This window comes from Desarmillaria tabescens (genome assembly GCF_030435595.1).
Source record: "Desarmillaria tabescens strain CCBAS 213 chromosome Unknown EV420scaffold_140, whole genome shotgun sequence".
NCBI lineage: Eukaryota > Fungi > Basidiomycota > Agaricomycetes > Agaricales > Physalacriaceae > Desarmillaria > Desarmillaria tabescens.
In genome coordinates, this window is record NW_026848439.1 from 1 (window position 1) to 14,021 (window position 14,021).

Consider the following 14,021-nt stretch of genomic DNA (forward strand, 5'->3'; position numbering starts at 1 on the left):
GGTATATCTCATTACGTGCAACGACTTTCTTATCTTCCCTTCTTGGATGGATCCAACAAGCTCTCTCCTTCAAGCTCTCCTTCGTCTCTCATTTCTGGTTCCTCGTCTCCTTGTGCAAGACCATATAGATAGTGGATCAGACTTGTATACGAGTGTCATGGGGAGACGTCGTGTAAGAATACTTGTGTTTCCACTCTTCGTTGGAACTGAGTTTTTACCGGGCTGAACGCACAAGAGCTTCTATGACGCTATATTTTGGGCTGATGTGCCACGCTTCCGCTGTGATCTGAAAACATAGCCTGATTCTTACTCGTACGTTGGATCTATCCTCGATATAGTTTCCTCCATTCTGACGTTGTGCTGGTAGTACGTGGTCCCGCGAACAAATGGAAAAGACTAATGCTGCCGATGGGAATAATTTTTATGCATCGCTGCATCGACAACTCTGAATATAACCAGTAGTTTGCAGTCTCAGCCGATGTTGCTTTCGCACCTGACGCTGCTTTCTTTGTCTACGTCGCTTCCCCTGTCGAGCACTGGTTCCACCACCGCGAGAGTTACTTCAGCTTCCACCTTTACACGGAGAGAAAGTTCGCCAAAATCTCCCAGTGCGAGGAGTCCAGTCGGTGCATCCGACGAACACTTGGGGGTGTTGCCTGTAAGCGTTCGTGACTCTCGAGCCTGGATATAACGAATTAGTTGATGAGGAGGAAACGAAATTGTGAGTGTACCTACGCTCCACCTGTTCTGGTCCTCAAAGTAATCGGTCTAGAAAAGTTACCTAGATATGCTGTTCCGGCGATGATTGTTCTGCATGATTGTGGATTGGTGAGTGCTGTATTGGTTAACTGAAGATGAGATTTGAATCGAAGACTTAGGGCACAGATCACACGTCTTCTGGGAAGATTACCAAAGCGCCGTTAAGGGTCATAGCTTAGAGGGAGTGGGAAAGGGGGACGGAGGAAAGAACACTCTAGGGTAGATACGGCACTACTCAAGTCGGTGCCGTGTCGTTTGATGCTTGCAAATAAATTATATTCAAAATATCGACATTTTCCAAGTGTTTAATTCCGTATCTTTGTACCCCCCTTAAATATAATTTCTTCCTGACATGATATGCTCTTGTCTCTTCTCGCCTCCCTGCGAGGAGCCTCTACTCTGCGAGACGCACTCAACAGTGTGATTAGAATAGAATGAGCCCTGAAGGTGTCGCTAAATTGCCTACACAGCCACATCACTCGTCTTTCCTTAACCACCACCATGTCAGTCGCGCTCTCCACCTAGTCTTTGTGATGCGCGAGTCTCAGTGCCCCTACACCATATTCTTCCTGTGAGCGGTTGCTATGCAAGGTCGAATAATAGAGAAACGTCAAATTAATGAAGATGGAGCAGAAATTGGGTTCAGGTCGGTGAGTATGCTAGCTACCAGGAACGTGAGAGATAGTTGATTAGAAATAGGCACTGTGACTACGTGTATCTTTGTCTGAACTGTCACTCCACATCTCTGGCCATGAGTTTGAACGTGTTTCCTGAGCTCAACGCCGAGGCTGGAATCTGATTGCGGGAGACAAAGGTTCGTTAGATAGAACGTTCGAATGCTAATTCTGGTATTGCTAGACTATTGAAATACACCGCCACATCCTGTCTACAAATATGAGATGTGATCCTTGTCACAGCCTACAGGCCCTGGCCTAACCTCGAGTCAGGCCCAAGCCCTGTTGGGTTTCAAGGTGGGCTCGGGGGTCTGAATTTGAAAGCCAGGCCCAAGCCCGTCCCTGTAAATCAATGAATTATTGGCAGCTCCGAGTCTATGAAAGCGATAAGTATCAGAAGCCCCCGATGAGGACGTTCATTAGTGCGAGCGTGTACAATGTTTTCGACCTTGTGTCGGTTGTCTGGATGCACTGAGGACCATTCAATGGAGGGCGCGATAGCGTTGGACTCGGTGTCTTTCCGGACGGCTCTTCTCAACCACAGAGTATATATACTTCACTTCATGGTTCACAGATAGTAACTTTTATCAATCATGGCGGATGCTAAAATACAAACCCCGCGCTGCTCTATCAAGGAAGGTGAGCTTACGAACAAAAAAAATGCCAGGAAATTCGCACGCTAATTTGACTAACCGACAGAATACTCACAGGACCGGGAAGTTTGCTCGAAATTGAAACTCGAGTCAGTACTCTGAGCTACCCTCTACTCTGTGACAGTCTAAATGCAATGATATAGGTCATTGACGGGAGGGTCTTGAAAGTCTGGAAGAATCTCTGGCCATCCTTGCGGCACCTCTTTTTGTACTCGACCAAGAAGCACGTGGACAAAATCTATATAGTATACGAGAAAGAGCGTCACACATACCAGGACATATTAGAGAAGGCAGTCAAATGTTCCGCCATTTTGAGAGATGTTTATGGCATTAAGAAAGGTAAGGACATCTTGTTTTGTTAGTGACACCACCTACTTACTCACTTTCGGGACAGGGGATCGAGTAACCATCTGCTCCCGAAATTGTCCTACTTACTTGGTCGTGTTTTGGGCTTGTCGTCCGTTGCATCTCCTTGCGTCTCATTTAAAGTCAAAGACTCAATCTTGTGGCAGATCTTCTGGGTGCCGTCATCGCTCTTGTGAACATGTAAAAAAATTTGCTTCCACATGCTTTTACATTCTTCGTTTTCTGATCATACCAAAAGGTGGCTGCCATTGGAGCCGCTCCGACACTGTATTATGCTCACAAAGTGCACACTGATCATCCTTGACACCGAGCGAGCTGATATGGTCGAACCGATTGGTGCTGAGCTTAGGCTCGCATGTGGTGCATCAAGATATCTTGTCCTTGAGGATCACGAGGGAAAAGGCCATTGGGAAGGTATGGACGTTTGGAGTAGAGTCTTCTCCGAATACGATGGAGATCCCGGGAATGTGCTCAGTGACGATCCTCAAATCTCACCGGAAGATGATGCGGCGATTACTTTCACGTCAGGGACCACCGGCTTACCAAGTACGTAGGTTTCGTTGGATCGGTCGGTTTTACTGTTTATCAATTTCTGTGCTTTGCTTAAGAGGGTGTCTTGAGCTCGCAACGTGCACTATTGACTCCCCTATTCAATGTATGTCCCTTTTCTGTGAAGCATTTTGTTCCTCTCATGAATCGTATTAGGCGGCTTCGTTGATAGGGAGAGATTGTCTTCGACGAGGGGAGTCATTCCCTCCGACACCTAGCGCAGGTCCTCAGGAAGGTTCGCTGGTTCCGAGGATACTATCGCTGACCTCTTCAGTTTTCTCAACTGTAAGACTGGCAGCCGACATGGTAACGAGCCAATATTCACCCGTTTTCAGATGCATTGTGCTGTTCAAGGAATCAAGATTGTTTTAACACGCACATGGAATGTACATGAAGGCAAGAATCGACTTCGTTCGTGTTTACTTGAAGGTCTCATTCTTACTCAATACTTGCAGCTGCAGAGTAATTCCATCCTTTCATTTGGTACAGCGTTCTTGCCTGCTAACTGATACATCATTCTAGACTGTGTAAAACGGAGAATATCATTCGGCTCGCCGGGTGCGTATCTATGTTTTCATGCTCGCATTAGTTAACGGTGTTGCAGTTCACCTTTAACCATCAGAGAGCTCGCTGAGAGCGCGATATGCAAAACTTCAATAAAAAGGATATCATATGGAGGTACTCCCATTGCACCGTCTCACCTTCAAAGATGTAGACAAGCATTTCCTCTCGCCACCGTGTAAGTGTGTCCCAGCTGGTCCAGTGGTTGGCGCTTATTTGGGTTATCTTGTAGCTTTCAAACATATGGTCTAACCGAGACGAATACTGGCGCGGTAGGCTTCGGTGAGTCAGAAATCCTGTTGTAAACAGATTACAGCAGAGGCCTGATCTGCCCCTAGGTGGACCGGATTACGATGCGAGGCTAGATAGCTGGTGAGTCTGCTTGTTCTATTTCTCTCGTATTTAAACTGTTCCAATTGCAGTGGTTTCGTGCTTCCTGTCAGTGAGATTCTGATAATGAAAGATGGTGCTAAAGCTGCGCCGGGAGTGGTGGGAGAGATTTGGCTTCGTGGTCCGAATGTGATGAAAGGGTATTACGGTGACGAAGGTTGGTCCCAGGATCAAGTTATCTCACTGGTACACATGCTTACACGTTTGGACAATGGCTGCAGCTACTACTGATCAAGTGGGATCCCTTATTTGCAGGTGCCTGTGACGACTGAACTTTGATACAGGTCCTTACTAAAGACGGATGGCTGATGACCGGCGATCTTGGACGGATAGACGAAGGTGGTTATGTTTACATCACGGACAGGATCAAAGATATCATCATCAGGGCTAGTTATAATATTGTGAGTGCTATTGTAGTATGTTATACAACTCTCAGTGATGGGCGAATTCATAGGATTCGGTTTCCGTCGAGAATGCCCTATACACCGAACCGGGTGTATTGGAAGCGGCAGTAGTTGGCGTACCTGACGAATATGTGGGGGAATTGCCTGTAGCATTGGTGACCCTCAAGTCTGGGTATGGTGGATTAGTCGATGAGGAGAAACTCACGGCGACTGCTGAGAAACTGTAAGTGTATTTATCTTCCGGTTCTAACCTTCCTCAAAGTAATTTGCCTGGAAAGGTTACCCAAATATGCTGTTCCAGTGATGATTGTTCTGTATGGTCGTGGATTTGGTGAGTGCTGTATTGTTTAACTGAAGATGGTTCTGAATCAGAGATTGGGCACAGATCACACAGCTCTTGGGAAGATTATCAAAAAGCCGTTGAGGGTCATAGCCCAGAGGGAGTGGGAAAAGAGGTCGAGGAAAGAATAGGCTAACCTTCTGGTTATGAAATATTTAGAGCGGTGCTGTTCGTTCGGCACTTGTGAATACATTATATGCGGCTTTAAAGTATGAATGGTAAACATCGTCGTACAGTATATAGTATCTTGTAATGTAACCTAAACAATCAAAGCTTGCCAAAACTGATATGTTAGTATCAGCTCTTGACTCTCAATCAGGAGGATTAAACGTACTTGTTTCTTATCCAGATTATACAACAGGACTGGCGACACCAAGCCTCAACCGACGCCCTCGAAATCGTACTTCCTCACCAAACGGTGATCTCATCAGCAGAGCGCGCCAGACGTGGCGAGACTCTGGGGATGTCCAATCAAGCTAGGTGCATACCCAAAGGGCTATGCACATGACTGTTTAAAAGACGAGCGGTAGAAAATTGAATTGTTACAGTGAGGTAGGTGAAAGGAAAACTTTAGGATAGCGAAAGTAGCAATGTAACAAGTCTTGAAAGGTGGGGATACAGGAGCAGAGTAAAACACTGCTTCAGGTGAACACTTTGTCGGGCGTTCCCGTTTCATCTTTTCTCCATTTCCCTTCCTAAGCGAGATGAGAGAAAAGGAACTGCAGGAGATGAATTCACGTACCTTCCTAGACTGAGTTCTGGTAAGTATCGGTCGAGATTTGCATCGCTCTGCGTCTTGGTCTACCAGAGCTTTGGTCTTGGCAAGTTCAGCTGTATCGCATCAATACTGGTCAAATAGATGCCGTTTAGGATATCAAAATGGATATACGTGGTGACAGTTGGATGCTGGACTCTTTCCAGACGGAGTCTATCAATCCTTCGACCGCTGCCTGGTGTCGTCGAGCGATGCGGACTCGACTTTCAAGGGTGATGGTGCTATCACATAATCCACTAGCTGCGGCAGCTTGTGCTGTAGAAGCCGGAATGAAGTCGCTCATAGGTCTTGTCTGGTGGTATACTGGGATGCAGTTGGTATATTCTGGAAGTTCCGTGGACGCTGAGGAAAGCAGAGGCACAGTCGAGACCAGTAGTAGTTTGAGAGCAAGAAAGACCTAGCAAGAGACAGCGTCTCATTGAAGAGCTGTGGAGCAGAATAATGTGCCCATTTTGGTTTCGGTATACTTGAATTTTTCAACAGTCTTGGTGACGCGTTGGAAGTGGTACTGGTACTCAATTTTCCGAGGTCGCCATCTGCTACGTGAACGAGGCATTGCTTGGGAATTGTGTACAGAACCGGGCTCTAAGAGAAAGGTAGAGGGTAGAATTTCACCTTCTGGTAGTTGTTGTCGCTGCCAGGGCCGGTGTCGGGATCGTGCAAGTCGTCGGCGTCGGCGTCGTTTGTGATTCGGACATCATCTGAGTCGTATTGCCAAACCGCGTGCCCTGTGTATTATGATTCTTTGTATTATCCGGAATTACACCCTTCAGTATTCACATGTGTGAAGAATGTCTCACATTGGTTGTGGGAATGTTTCCATCAATGTGCAGGCTGGGAGGCCCCGGGAAAGTATGTGCTCTCCAAGCTTGGGACTGCCGTTGAGGGTGACATTGAAATGACAGGCTGCTGGACGCCGACTACAGCCGTGCCGGCCGGCTGCTCATGCTGGGAGCGGCAATCGGCATCGGACATTGTCGGCAGTCGGCTTTTATACCCATCACCTTCATGAGCACTGAGTAGCCCTCCTTGGCAGCGAGCTGCACCACCTTTGACGGCGACGACATTGGTCGACTTTGCGTGCGTGGACCTTGCTTAGATTCGACTGCATTGCTATGATATCAGTTTATGCCGCCGGCATATCCAGCGTCTCTTGCAAACCAACTGAAGCCAGTACCTGAGGACGTCGAGGGAAGCGTACACGCCGACGCCGACGCCGGTCATCGTTGGACACGACTTTCACCGCAAATCGTTACATTCCGAGGCATCAGAATCTCACCCACCTGTTTCTGCTGTTGTGCCACGTTCCGCTCCTGCTGCCGTCAAACGCTCGCACCCATCATCTTCACGCGTATCGTGGCTCCTTGTTCGATGCCTCAAATACTGAGAGTACAAGGCCATTGATGACATCCAGCGGGTGACGGAGAGGCGGAAGCGCCAGTAATGGCAGCTCGAATACGACGCAGAGGCATATTAGCTCACAGGCTATACCCTTGTAAAGATGCTGGAAGTGGGCAGTATTTTCTTCGACGACAACGATCCTCAGACCCGATTTCCGGCTCCGTTGGGCGCTGTTTGCATCCCGGAAGAAGATAACAGAGACTTGGAAGTAGGCAAAGCAGCATTGGCCGCGCTGGTTGGTGGGATCGTTTTTTGTAGTGCTTTGGTGGTTATCTTGGCGTTGGTGGTTTTGTCGTATTGGCAATACGCGAGGAGAAGAAAGTGGTGAGCACTCTCTATTATTCCTGCATATCTTTTCTGACTTTGATACTCAGAGTGCTCAGATTCAGCCATTTTTATTGTTGTAATCTATTGTACGTGTCATCTGTCCTACCCGCAATTTTTCCTTTCCTCTAATTTTCCTTTAGCGTACATATTTAGAGGGATTTGTACTCGCTGTTGCTGTTGTGTTGTGGACACTGCTATTTGCTTTGCGTTGACTCCTTGGAACGAACCATACATGTTGACATTCCTCTGAAGGGCCAAGGACTAAACTAAACAGAGGGGACGCATCGTGATTCTTTGCCTCAATCTCTCCGGTATATAGGCGGCTGATCGTGCTGGAGAAGTTTTGGCATATCACATTACGTGCAACGACTTCCTATCTCTTGAGCGTCTTCCCTTCTTCCCTTCCCTTCCCTTGCCCTAGCTTGGATGGATACAACTATCTCTCCCCTTCCAGTTCTCTTCGATCTCTCATTCCTGGCTCCTCGTCTGCTTGCGCAAGACCGTATAGTTAGCGGATCAGACCGGTATACGAGTGTCGTGGGGGAGACGGCGTGTAAGACTACTTGTGCTTCCACTCTTTGTTAGAACTGAACTTTTTACTAGGCCGAACGCACAAGAGACTCTATGACGCTATATTCTGGGCCGATGGATGCCACGCTTCCGCTGTGATCTGAAGACATAGTCTGAATCTTCCACTGACAAGTTCTAGTATGTTGGATCTATCCTCGGTGCAGTTTCCTTCATTCTGACGTTAAACTGGTAGTATGTGGTCCCACGAACAAATGAAGAACGTCAATGCTGCTGACGGGAATAATTCGTTCACGGATTGCGCATGGACAACCGCAAATGTGACCAGTAGTTCGTAGTCTCAGTCGATATCATTTTCGCAACCGACGCTGCTTTCCCAGCCCACATCGCTTCCCCTGTCGAGCACTGATTCCACCACCGCGAGCGCCACTTCACTTCCACCTTTACACAGAGAGAAAGTTCGTCACAATCTCCCAGTGCGAGGAGTCCAGTCGGTGCACCCGACGAACGCTTGGGGAGTTGCTTGTGGCGTTGGTGACTCGAGAGCCTGGATATGACGGATTAGTCGATGAGGAGAAAACTCATGGTGACTGCAGAGCAATTGTGAGTGTACCTACGCTCCGCCCGTTCTGGCCCTCAAAGTGATCGGTCTGGAAAGGCTACCCAAATCTGCCGTTCCGGCAATGATTATTCTGCACGATCGTGGATTTGGTGAGTGCTGCATTGGGTCACTGAAGATGAATTTGAATCGAAGATTGGGGCACAGATCACACGTCTTCTGGGAAGATTATCAAAGCACCGTTAAGGATCATAGCCCAGCACCTAGTACATTTGTAGTGTGGGAATCTCAGTGCCCCTCTACAGGCAAAGTCGAATGATGGAGGAACGCGAAATTGATGAAGATGGAGCAGGAATTGGGATCAGGCCGGTGAGTATGCTAGCTACCGGGAACGTGAGAGATAGTTAATTAGAAATAGGCACTGTGACTACGTGTATCTTTGTCTGAACTGTCACTCCACATCTCTGGCCATGATTTTGAACGTGTTTCCTGAGCTCAACGCCGAGGCTGGAACCTGATTGCGGGAGACAAAGGTTCGTTAGATAGGACATTTGAATGCTAATTCTGGTATTGTTAGACGATTCCAATACACGTCAACAAATATGAGATGTGTTCCTTGTTACAGGCCCTGGCCGAACCCCGAGTCAGGCCCAAGCCTTGTAGGGTTTCAAGGTGGGCTCGGGAGGGTCGGGGGACTCGGGGGATCTGAACTCGAAAGCCAGGCCCAAGCCCGCTCTTGTAAATCACTAAATTATTGGCAGCTCCGAGTCTATGGAAGCAATAAGTTTCAGAAGCCCCCAAATATCCGATGAGGACGTTCATTAGTGCCAGCATATATAATATTTTTGACCTTTTATCGGTTGTCTTGATGCACCGAGGACCATTCAACGGAGGGTGCGATAGCGCTGGACTCGGTGTCTGACTCGCCTTCCGGACGGCTTTTCTCAACCACAGAGTATATATACTCTACTCCATGGTCCACAGACAGTACTTTTATCAACCATGGCGGATGCTAAAACACAAACCCCGTGCTGCTCTATCGAGGAAGGTGAGCTTACTGACAAAAAAATGCCAGGACATTCGCATGCTAATTTGACTAGCCGACAGAATACTCACAGGACCAGGAAGTTTGCTCGAAATTGAAACTCGAGTCAGTGCTCTGAGCTGCCATCTACTCTTTGAAGGTCTAAACGCAATATAGGTCATTAACGGGAGGGTCCTGAAAGTATGGAAGAATCTCTGGCCATCCTTGCGGCACCTCTTTTTGCACTCGACCAAAAAGCACGCCGACAAAGTCTATATAGTATACGAGAAAGAGCGCCACACCTACCAGGAGATATTAGAGAAGGCTGTCAAATGTTCCGCCATTTTGAGAGATGTTTACGGTATTAAGAAAGGTAAGGACATCCTGTTGTTTTTTTTTTTAGTAAAACCACCTACTCATTCACTTTCGGGGTAGGGGATCGAGTAACCATCTGCTCTCGAAATTGTCCGACTTACTTGATCGTGTTTTGGGCTTGCCGTGCGTTGCATCTCACGTCTGCTTCAAAACCAAGGACTCAATCCTGTAGCAGATATCCTGGGTGCCGTCACCGCTCTTGTGAACATGTAACATTTGCTTCTGCATGCTTTTTCATTCGTCGTTTTCTGATAATACCGAAAGGTGGCTGCCATTGGAGCCGCTCCGGCACTGTATAACGCTTACAAAATGCTCACTGATCATCCTCGACACCGAGCGAGCTGACATGATCGAACCGATTGGTGCTGAGCTTAGGCTCGCATGTGGTGCGTCAAGATGTCTCGTCCTCGAGGATCACGAGGGGAAAGGTCATTGGGAAGGTATGGACGTTTGGAGTAGAGTCTTCTCCGAATACGATGGAGATATTGGCTCGGTGCTTCAGGACGATCCTCAAATTTCACCTGAAGATAACGCAATGATTATCTTTACGTCGGGGACCACTGGCTTACCAAGTACGTAGTAGCTGAACCTGTTGCACAGCTCATCAGTGACGTTGTTCGTTCAAGAGGGTGTCTTGAGCACACATCGTGCATTCTTGACTACGTTATTTGATGTATGTCCTCTTTTCTGTGAACTATTTCGTCGAGCTTATGAATCGTACTAGATAGCTTTGTTGACAGGGAGAGACCGCCTTCGACGAGGCGAACCACTCCTTCAGGCACCCAGTGCAGGTCCTCAGGAAGGTTTCCTGTTTCCAGGGATGTTGTCACAGGCTTCTTTCATCCTCGCGATTGTAAGACTGGCAGCCGACATGGTAACGAACCAATATTCACCCATTTTCAGATGCACTGTGCTGTTCAAGGATTCAAGTTTGTTTTAACACGCACATTGAATGTACATGAAGGCAAGAATTGACTTCGTTCGTGTTTAAAGGTCTCATTTTTACTCAATAGTTGCAGCTGCAGAGTAATTCCATCCTTTTCATTCGGTACTGCTTTCTTACTTGCTGACTGATACTTCATTCTAGACTGTGTAAAACAGAGAATGTCATTCGGCTCGCCGGGTCCGTATCTATGTTTTCGTGTTCGCGTTAGTTAACGCTGTTGCAGTTCACCTTTAACCATTAGAGAGCTCGCTGAGAGCGCGATATGCAAAACTTCGATAAAAAGCATATCATATGGAGGTACCCCCCGTTGCACCGTCTCACCTTCAAAGATTTAGACAAGCATTTCCCCTCGCTACCGTGTAAGTGCGTCCCAGTCGGTCCAATAGCCGGCACTTATTCGGGTTATCTTGTAGCTTTCAAGTATATGGTCTAACCGAGACGAATGCCGCCGCGGTAGGCTTCGGTGAGGAAATTCTTTCGTAAACAGATTACAGCAGAGGCCTGATCTGCTCCCAGGTGGACCGGATTACGATGCGAGGCCAGATAGCTGGTTAGTCTGTTTGTTCTGTTTCTCTCGTATTTAAACTATTTCGATTGCAGTGGTTTCGTGGCTTCTGTCAATGAGATTCTGATAATGAAAGATGGTGCTAAAGCTGCGCCGGGAGTGGTGGGAGAGATTTGGCTTCGCGGTCCAAATGTGATGAAAGGGTATTACGGCGATGAAGGTTGGTCCCAAGATCGTTTATCTCATTGGTACACAGGCTTACACTTTTGGAAAACGGCTGCAGCTACTACTGATAAGGTGGGATCCCTTATTTACAGGTGTCTATGGTGACTGAACTTCTGATACAGGTCCTTACTAAAGACGGATGGCTGATGACCGGTGATCTTGGACGAATTGATGAAGATGGTTATGTTTACATCACAGACAGGATCAAGGATATCATCATCAGGGCTAGTTATAACGTTGTGAGTGCCATTGTAGTACGTTATACAACTCTCAGTGATGGGCGAATTCATAGGATTCCGTTTTCGTCGAGAATGCCCTGTACACCGAACCGGGGGTATTGGAAGCGGCAGTAGTTGGCGTACCTGACGAGTATGCGGGGGAATTGCCTGTAGCATTGGTGACCCTCAAGTCTGGGTATAGTGGATTAGTCGACGAGGAGAAACTCACGGCAACTGCCGAGAAACTGTAAGTGTATCCATCTTCCGGTTCTAGCTTTCCTCAAAGTAATCGGTCTGGAAAGGTTACCGAAATATGCTGTTCCGGTGATGATTATTCTGTATAATCATGGATTTGGTGAGTACGGTATTGCTTAACTGAAGATGGTTCTGAATCAGAGATTGGGCACAGATCACACAGCTTCTGGGAAGATTATCAAAGGTCCGTTAAAGGTCATAGCCCAGAGGGAGTGGGAAAGAGGTCGAGGAAAGAATAGGCCAACCTTCAAGATATGAAATACTTGGAGCGCTGCTGTTCATTCGGCGCTTGTGAATAAATTATATGCGGCTTTACCGAAGTATGAATTGTAAACATCCTCGTACGGTATATAGCATCGTATAAGGTAACCTGAGCGGTCAAAGCTTGCCAAAAATGATATGTTAGTATCTGCTCTTGGCTCTTAATCGGGAGGATCGAACTTACTTGTATTTCATCCAGATTATACAACAGGACTGGCGACACCAGGCCTCAACCGACGCCCTCGAAATCATACCTCCTCACCAAATGGTGATCTCATCAGCAGAGCCCGCCAGGCGTGGCAAGAATCCGGGGATGTCCAATCCAGCTAGGCGCATATCCGAAGAGCCGGTGGGTTCACCCACCACGACACCACCTGGTCGACATGGCTCAACCTTTCACAGCATCGTTGCCATGCCTCACATGAGACTATCGATCCTGGCCTGTCTTGCTAGGATACTCACCCCGCTCCTGTAGAACCAACGACATGCTCATACGGTACTAAGCATGGCGAAAGAACGTGTGGTCGCGGGTGTCCACGCTTCGCGTCCCTACGTACTTTCTGGATATGCTACTGCCTTTCGTGGTTTTGACTTTTGGTTGACCGGCTTGATCGGCCTGAGACTTGGAAGAGGGGCTATGCAAATGACTGTTTAAAAGACGAGCAATAGAAAATCGAATTGTTACAGGTGAAAGGAAACTTTAGGATAGCGAAAGTAGCAATGTAGCAAGTCTTCAAAGGCTAAGATACAGGAGCAGAGTAGAACCCTGCTTCAGGTGAACATTTTATCGGGCGTATCTGTTTCATCTTTTCTCCATTTCCTTCCCTAAGCGAGATGAGAGAAAAGTAATTGCAGGAGATGAATCCACGTACCTTCCTAGACTGAGTCCTGCACAGCATCAGTCGAGATTTGCATCGCTCTGCGTCTTGGTCTACCAGAGCTTTGGTCTTGGCAAGTTCAGCTGTACGAGGACTAATAGTCGGACAGACGTCGATTAGGATACCAAAACAGACGTACTTGGTGAGAGTTGGATGCTGGACTCTTTCCAGACGGAGTCTATCAGTCCTTGAACTGCTGCTTGGTGTCGTCTAGCGATGCGAACTTGGGTTTCAAAGGCGATGTAACTATCGCGTAATCCACCGGCTGTAGCAGCTTGGGCTGTGGAAGCCGGAATGAAGTCGCCCATGGGTCCTGCCTGGTGGTGTCCTGAGATGCAGTTGGTACCTACGGGACGTTCCGTGGACGCTGAGGAAATTGGAGACATAGTCGAGACCTCAAACAAGTAGTGGTTCGAAAACATGAGGGGGCCTAGCGAGAGACAGCATCTCATAGAGGAGCTGTGGAGCGCGAGAACATGCTCATTTTGGTTTCAGTATACCTGAGATTTTCAGCAGAGAGTTGGAGTGACGCGTTGAAAGGAGACGTACTAGTATTGGTACCCAGATTTCTGAGGTCTCTGCTATATGAAAACGGGCCATTACTTGGGAATCGTGTACAGCGCCATACCCGAAGAGAAAGAACAGAAGACTATCTCCTGGTCGTTGTTGTCGCTGCCAAGGCCGGTGCCGGAATCGTTACTGCGGTCTTGAAGGTCGTTACCTTGCTTGTCAAGGTCTCTCTAGGTCTAAAATCTTCGCTTACACAAGCCATGGTCTTCCCGTGATATGACATCATTCTCCACACGTAATCAAAATCCTTGTCGCTGACAATTTCACCCTTTCCATCACGCATCGAATGTCTTTTCACAACGGATATCAAATCGCCAACATATTAAATCCTCTAGATCTACCGGTAATGGCAAGATTGGACATAGCTACTGCCCTCAAAAACCTCAATGATATTTGTGCTTATCTTCCATCTGCATTAGAAAGACAAACTCGGCATATCATCTATATCTTTTGCGTTTTATTGCCACTTCCAACGTTG

At 47.5% G+C, this 14,021-nt stretch overlaps 5 protein-coding genes across 5 annotated transcripts; 2 read left to right on the plus strand and 3 right to left on the minus strand.

Moving 5' to 3' along the window:
- Window positions 1-2,026: 2,026 nt before the first annotated feature.
- Window positions 2,027-5,010, plus strand: EV420DRAFT_1770508 (uncharacterized protein; the record flags this gene model as incomplete). Its single annotated transcript, XM_060481075.1, has 20 exons — window positions 2,027-2,072; window positions 2,126-2,175; window positions 2,230-2,425; window positions 2,481-2,543; window positions 2,599-2,632; window positions 2,691-2,998; window positions 3,061-3,107; window positions 3,158-3,286; window positions 3,337-3,412; window positions 3,457-3,463; window positions 3,524-3,559; window positions 3,606-3,740; window positions 3,795-3,844; window positions 3,901-3,934; window positions 3,985-4,109; window positions 4,174-4,187; window positions 4,237-4,353; window positions 4,407-4,579; window positions 4,635-4,687; window positions 4,742-5,010. 20 exons carry the CDS (start codon window positions 2,027-2,029, stop codon window positions 4,825-4,827), a joined length of 1,779 nt encoding a protein of 592 aa, XP_060322075.1. The 3' UTR covers window positions 4,828-5,010.
- A 31-nt stretch (window positions 5,011-5,041) lies between these two features.
- Window positions 5,042-7,168, minus strand: EV420DRAFT_1753954 (uncharacterized protein). The gene is made up of 6 exons (XM_060480471.1): window positions 6,649-7,168; window positions 6,469-6,584; window positions 6,087-6,199; window positions 5,586-5,868; window positions 5,439-5,527; window positions 5,042-5,391 (listed from the first exon to the last, which is right to left on the minus strand). The coding sequence occupies exons 1-6, from the start codon at window positions 6,693-6,695 to the stop codon at window positions 5,338-5,340; spliced, it is 702 nt and encodes a 233-aa protein (XP_060322076.1). The 5' UTR covers window positions 6,696-7,168; the 3' UTR covers window positions 5,042-5,337.
- Window positions 7,169-8,767: 1,599 nt separating this feature from the next.
- Window positions 8,768-9,146, minus strand: EV420DRAFT_1592301 (uncharacterized protein). Its single transcript, XM_060474933.1, has one exon. It carries the CDS (start codon window positions 9,118-9,120, stop codon window positions 8,860-8,862), a length of 261 nt encoding a protein of 86 aa, XP_060322077.1. The 5' UTR covers window positions 9,121-9,146; the 3' UTR covers window positions 8,768-8,859.
- Window positions 9,147-9,391: 245 nt separating this feature from the next.
- Window positions 9,392-12,092, plus strand: EV420DRAFT_1281553 (uncharacterized protein; the record flags this gene model as incomplete). The annotated part of the gene is made up of 16 exons (XM_060468262.1): window positions 9,392-9,436; window positions 9,488-9,683; window positions 9,746-9,808; window positions 9,861-9,894; window positions 9,950-10,257; window positions 10,312-10,374; window positions 10,426-10,618; window positions 10,855-10,937; window positions 10,996-11,094; window positions 11,148-11,181; window positions 11,232-11,356; window positions 11,420-11,433; window positions 11,484-11,600; window positions 11,654-11,826; window positions 11,882-11,934; window positions 11,989-12,092. Coding segments are annotated over 16 exons (1,704 nt in total), but the record flags the coding sequence as incomplete, so codon positions are not given.
- Window positions 12,093-12,511: 419 nt separating this feature from the next.
- EV420DRAFT_1592316 (uncharacterized protein) lies at window positions 12,512-13,700 on the minus strand. Its single transcript, XM_060474934.1, is given in 5 exon segments — window positions 12,512-12,745; window positions 12,761-12,920; window positions 12,968-13,056; window positions 13,113-13,473; window positions 13,523-13,700. The coding sequence occupies 3 exon segments, from the start codon at window positions 13,423-13,425 to the stop codon at window positions 12,867-12,869; spliced, it is 456 nt and encodes a 151-aa protein (XP_060322079.1). The 5' UTR covers window positions 13,426-13,473; window positions 13,523-13,700; the 3' UTR covers window positions 12,512-12,745; window positions 12,761-12,866.
- Window positions 13,701-14,021: the final 321 nt, after the last annotated feature.

What these genes read in the sequence shown, in the direction of transcription:
- EV420DRAFT_1592316 (XM_060474934.1), bottom strand. Translation starts at nt 13,425, where the DNA reads ATGAGATGCTGTCTCTCGCTAGGCCCCCTCATGTTTTCGAACCACTAC. An exon ending in CAGCATCCAACTCTCACCAA is followed by an intron (nt 13,057 to 13,112) that starts GTACGTCTGTTT and finishes GTCCTCGTACAG; the next exon opens with CTGAACTTGCCAAGACCAAA. An exon ending in GCAGGACTCAGTCTAGGAAG is followed by an intron (nt 12,921 to 12,967) that starts GTACGTGGATTC and finishes CATCTCGCTTAG; the next exon opens with GGAAGGAAATGGAGAAAAGA.
- EV420DRAFT_1592301 (XM_060474933.1), bottom strand. Translation starts at nt 9,120, where the DNA reads ATGCTGGCACTAATGAACGTCCTCATCGGATATTTGGGGGCTTCTGAA.
- EV420DRAFT_1753954 (XM_060480471.1), bottom strand. Translation starts at nt 6,695, where the DNA reads ATGACCGGCGTCGGCGTCGGCGTGTACGCTTCCCTCGACGTCCTCAG. An exon ending in AGTGCTCATGAAGGTGATGG is followed by an intron (nt 6,200 to 6,468) that starts GTATAAAAGCCG and finishes CATAATACACAG; the next exon opens with GGCACGCGGTTTGGCAATAC. An exon ending in CAGCATCCAACTGTCACCAC is followed by an intron (nt 5,528 to 5,585) that starts GTATATCCATTT and finishes GATGCGATACAG; the next exon opens with CTGAACTTGCCAAGACCAAA.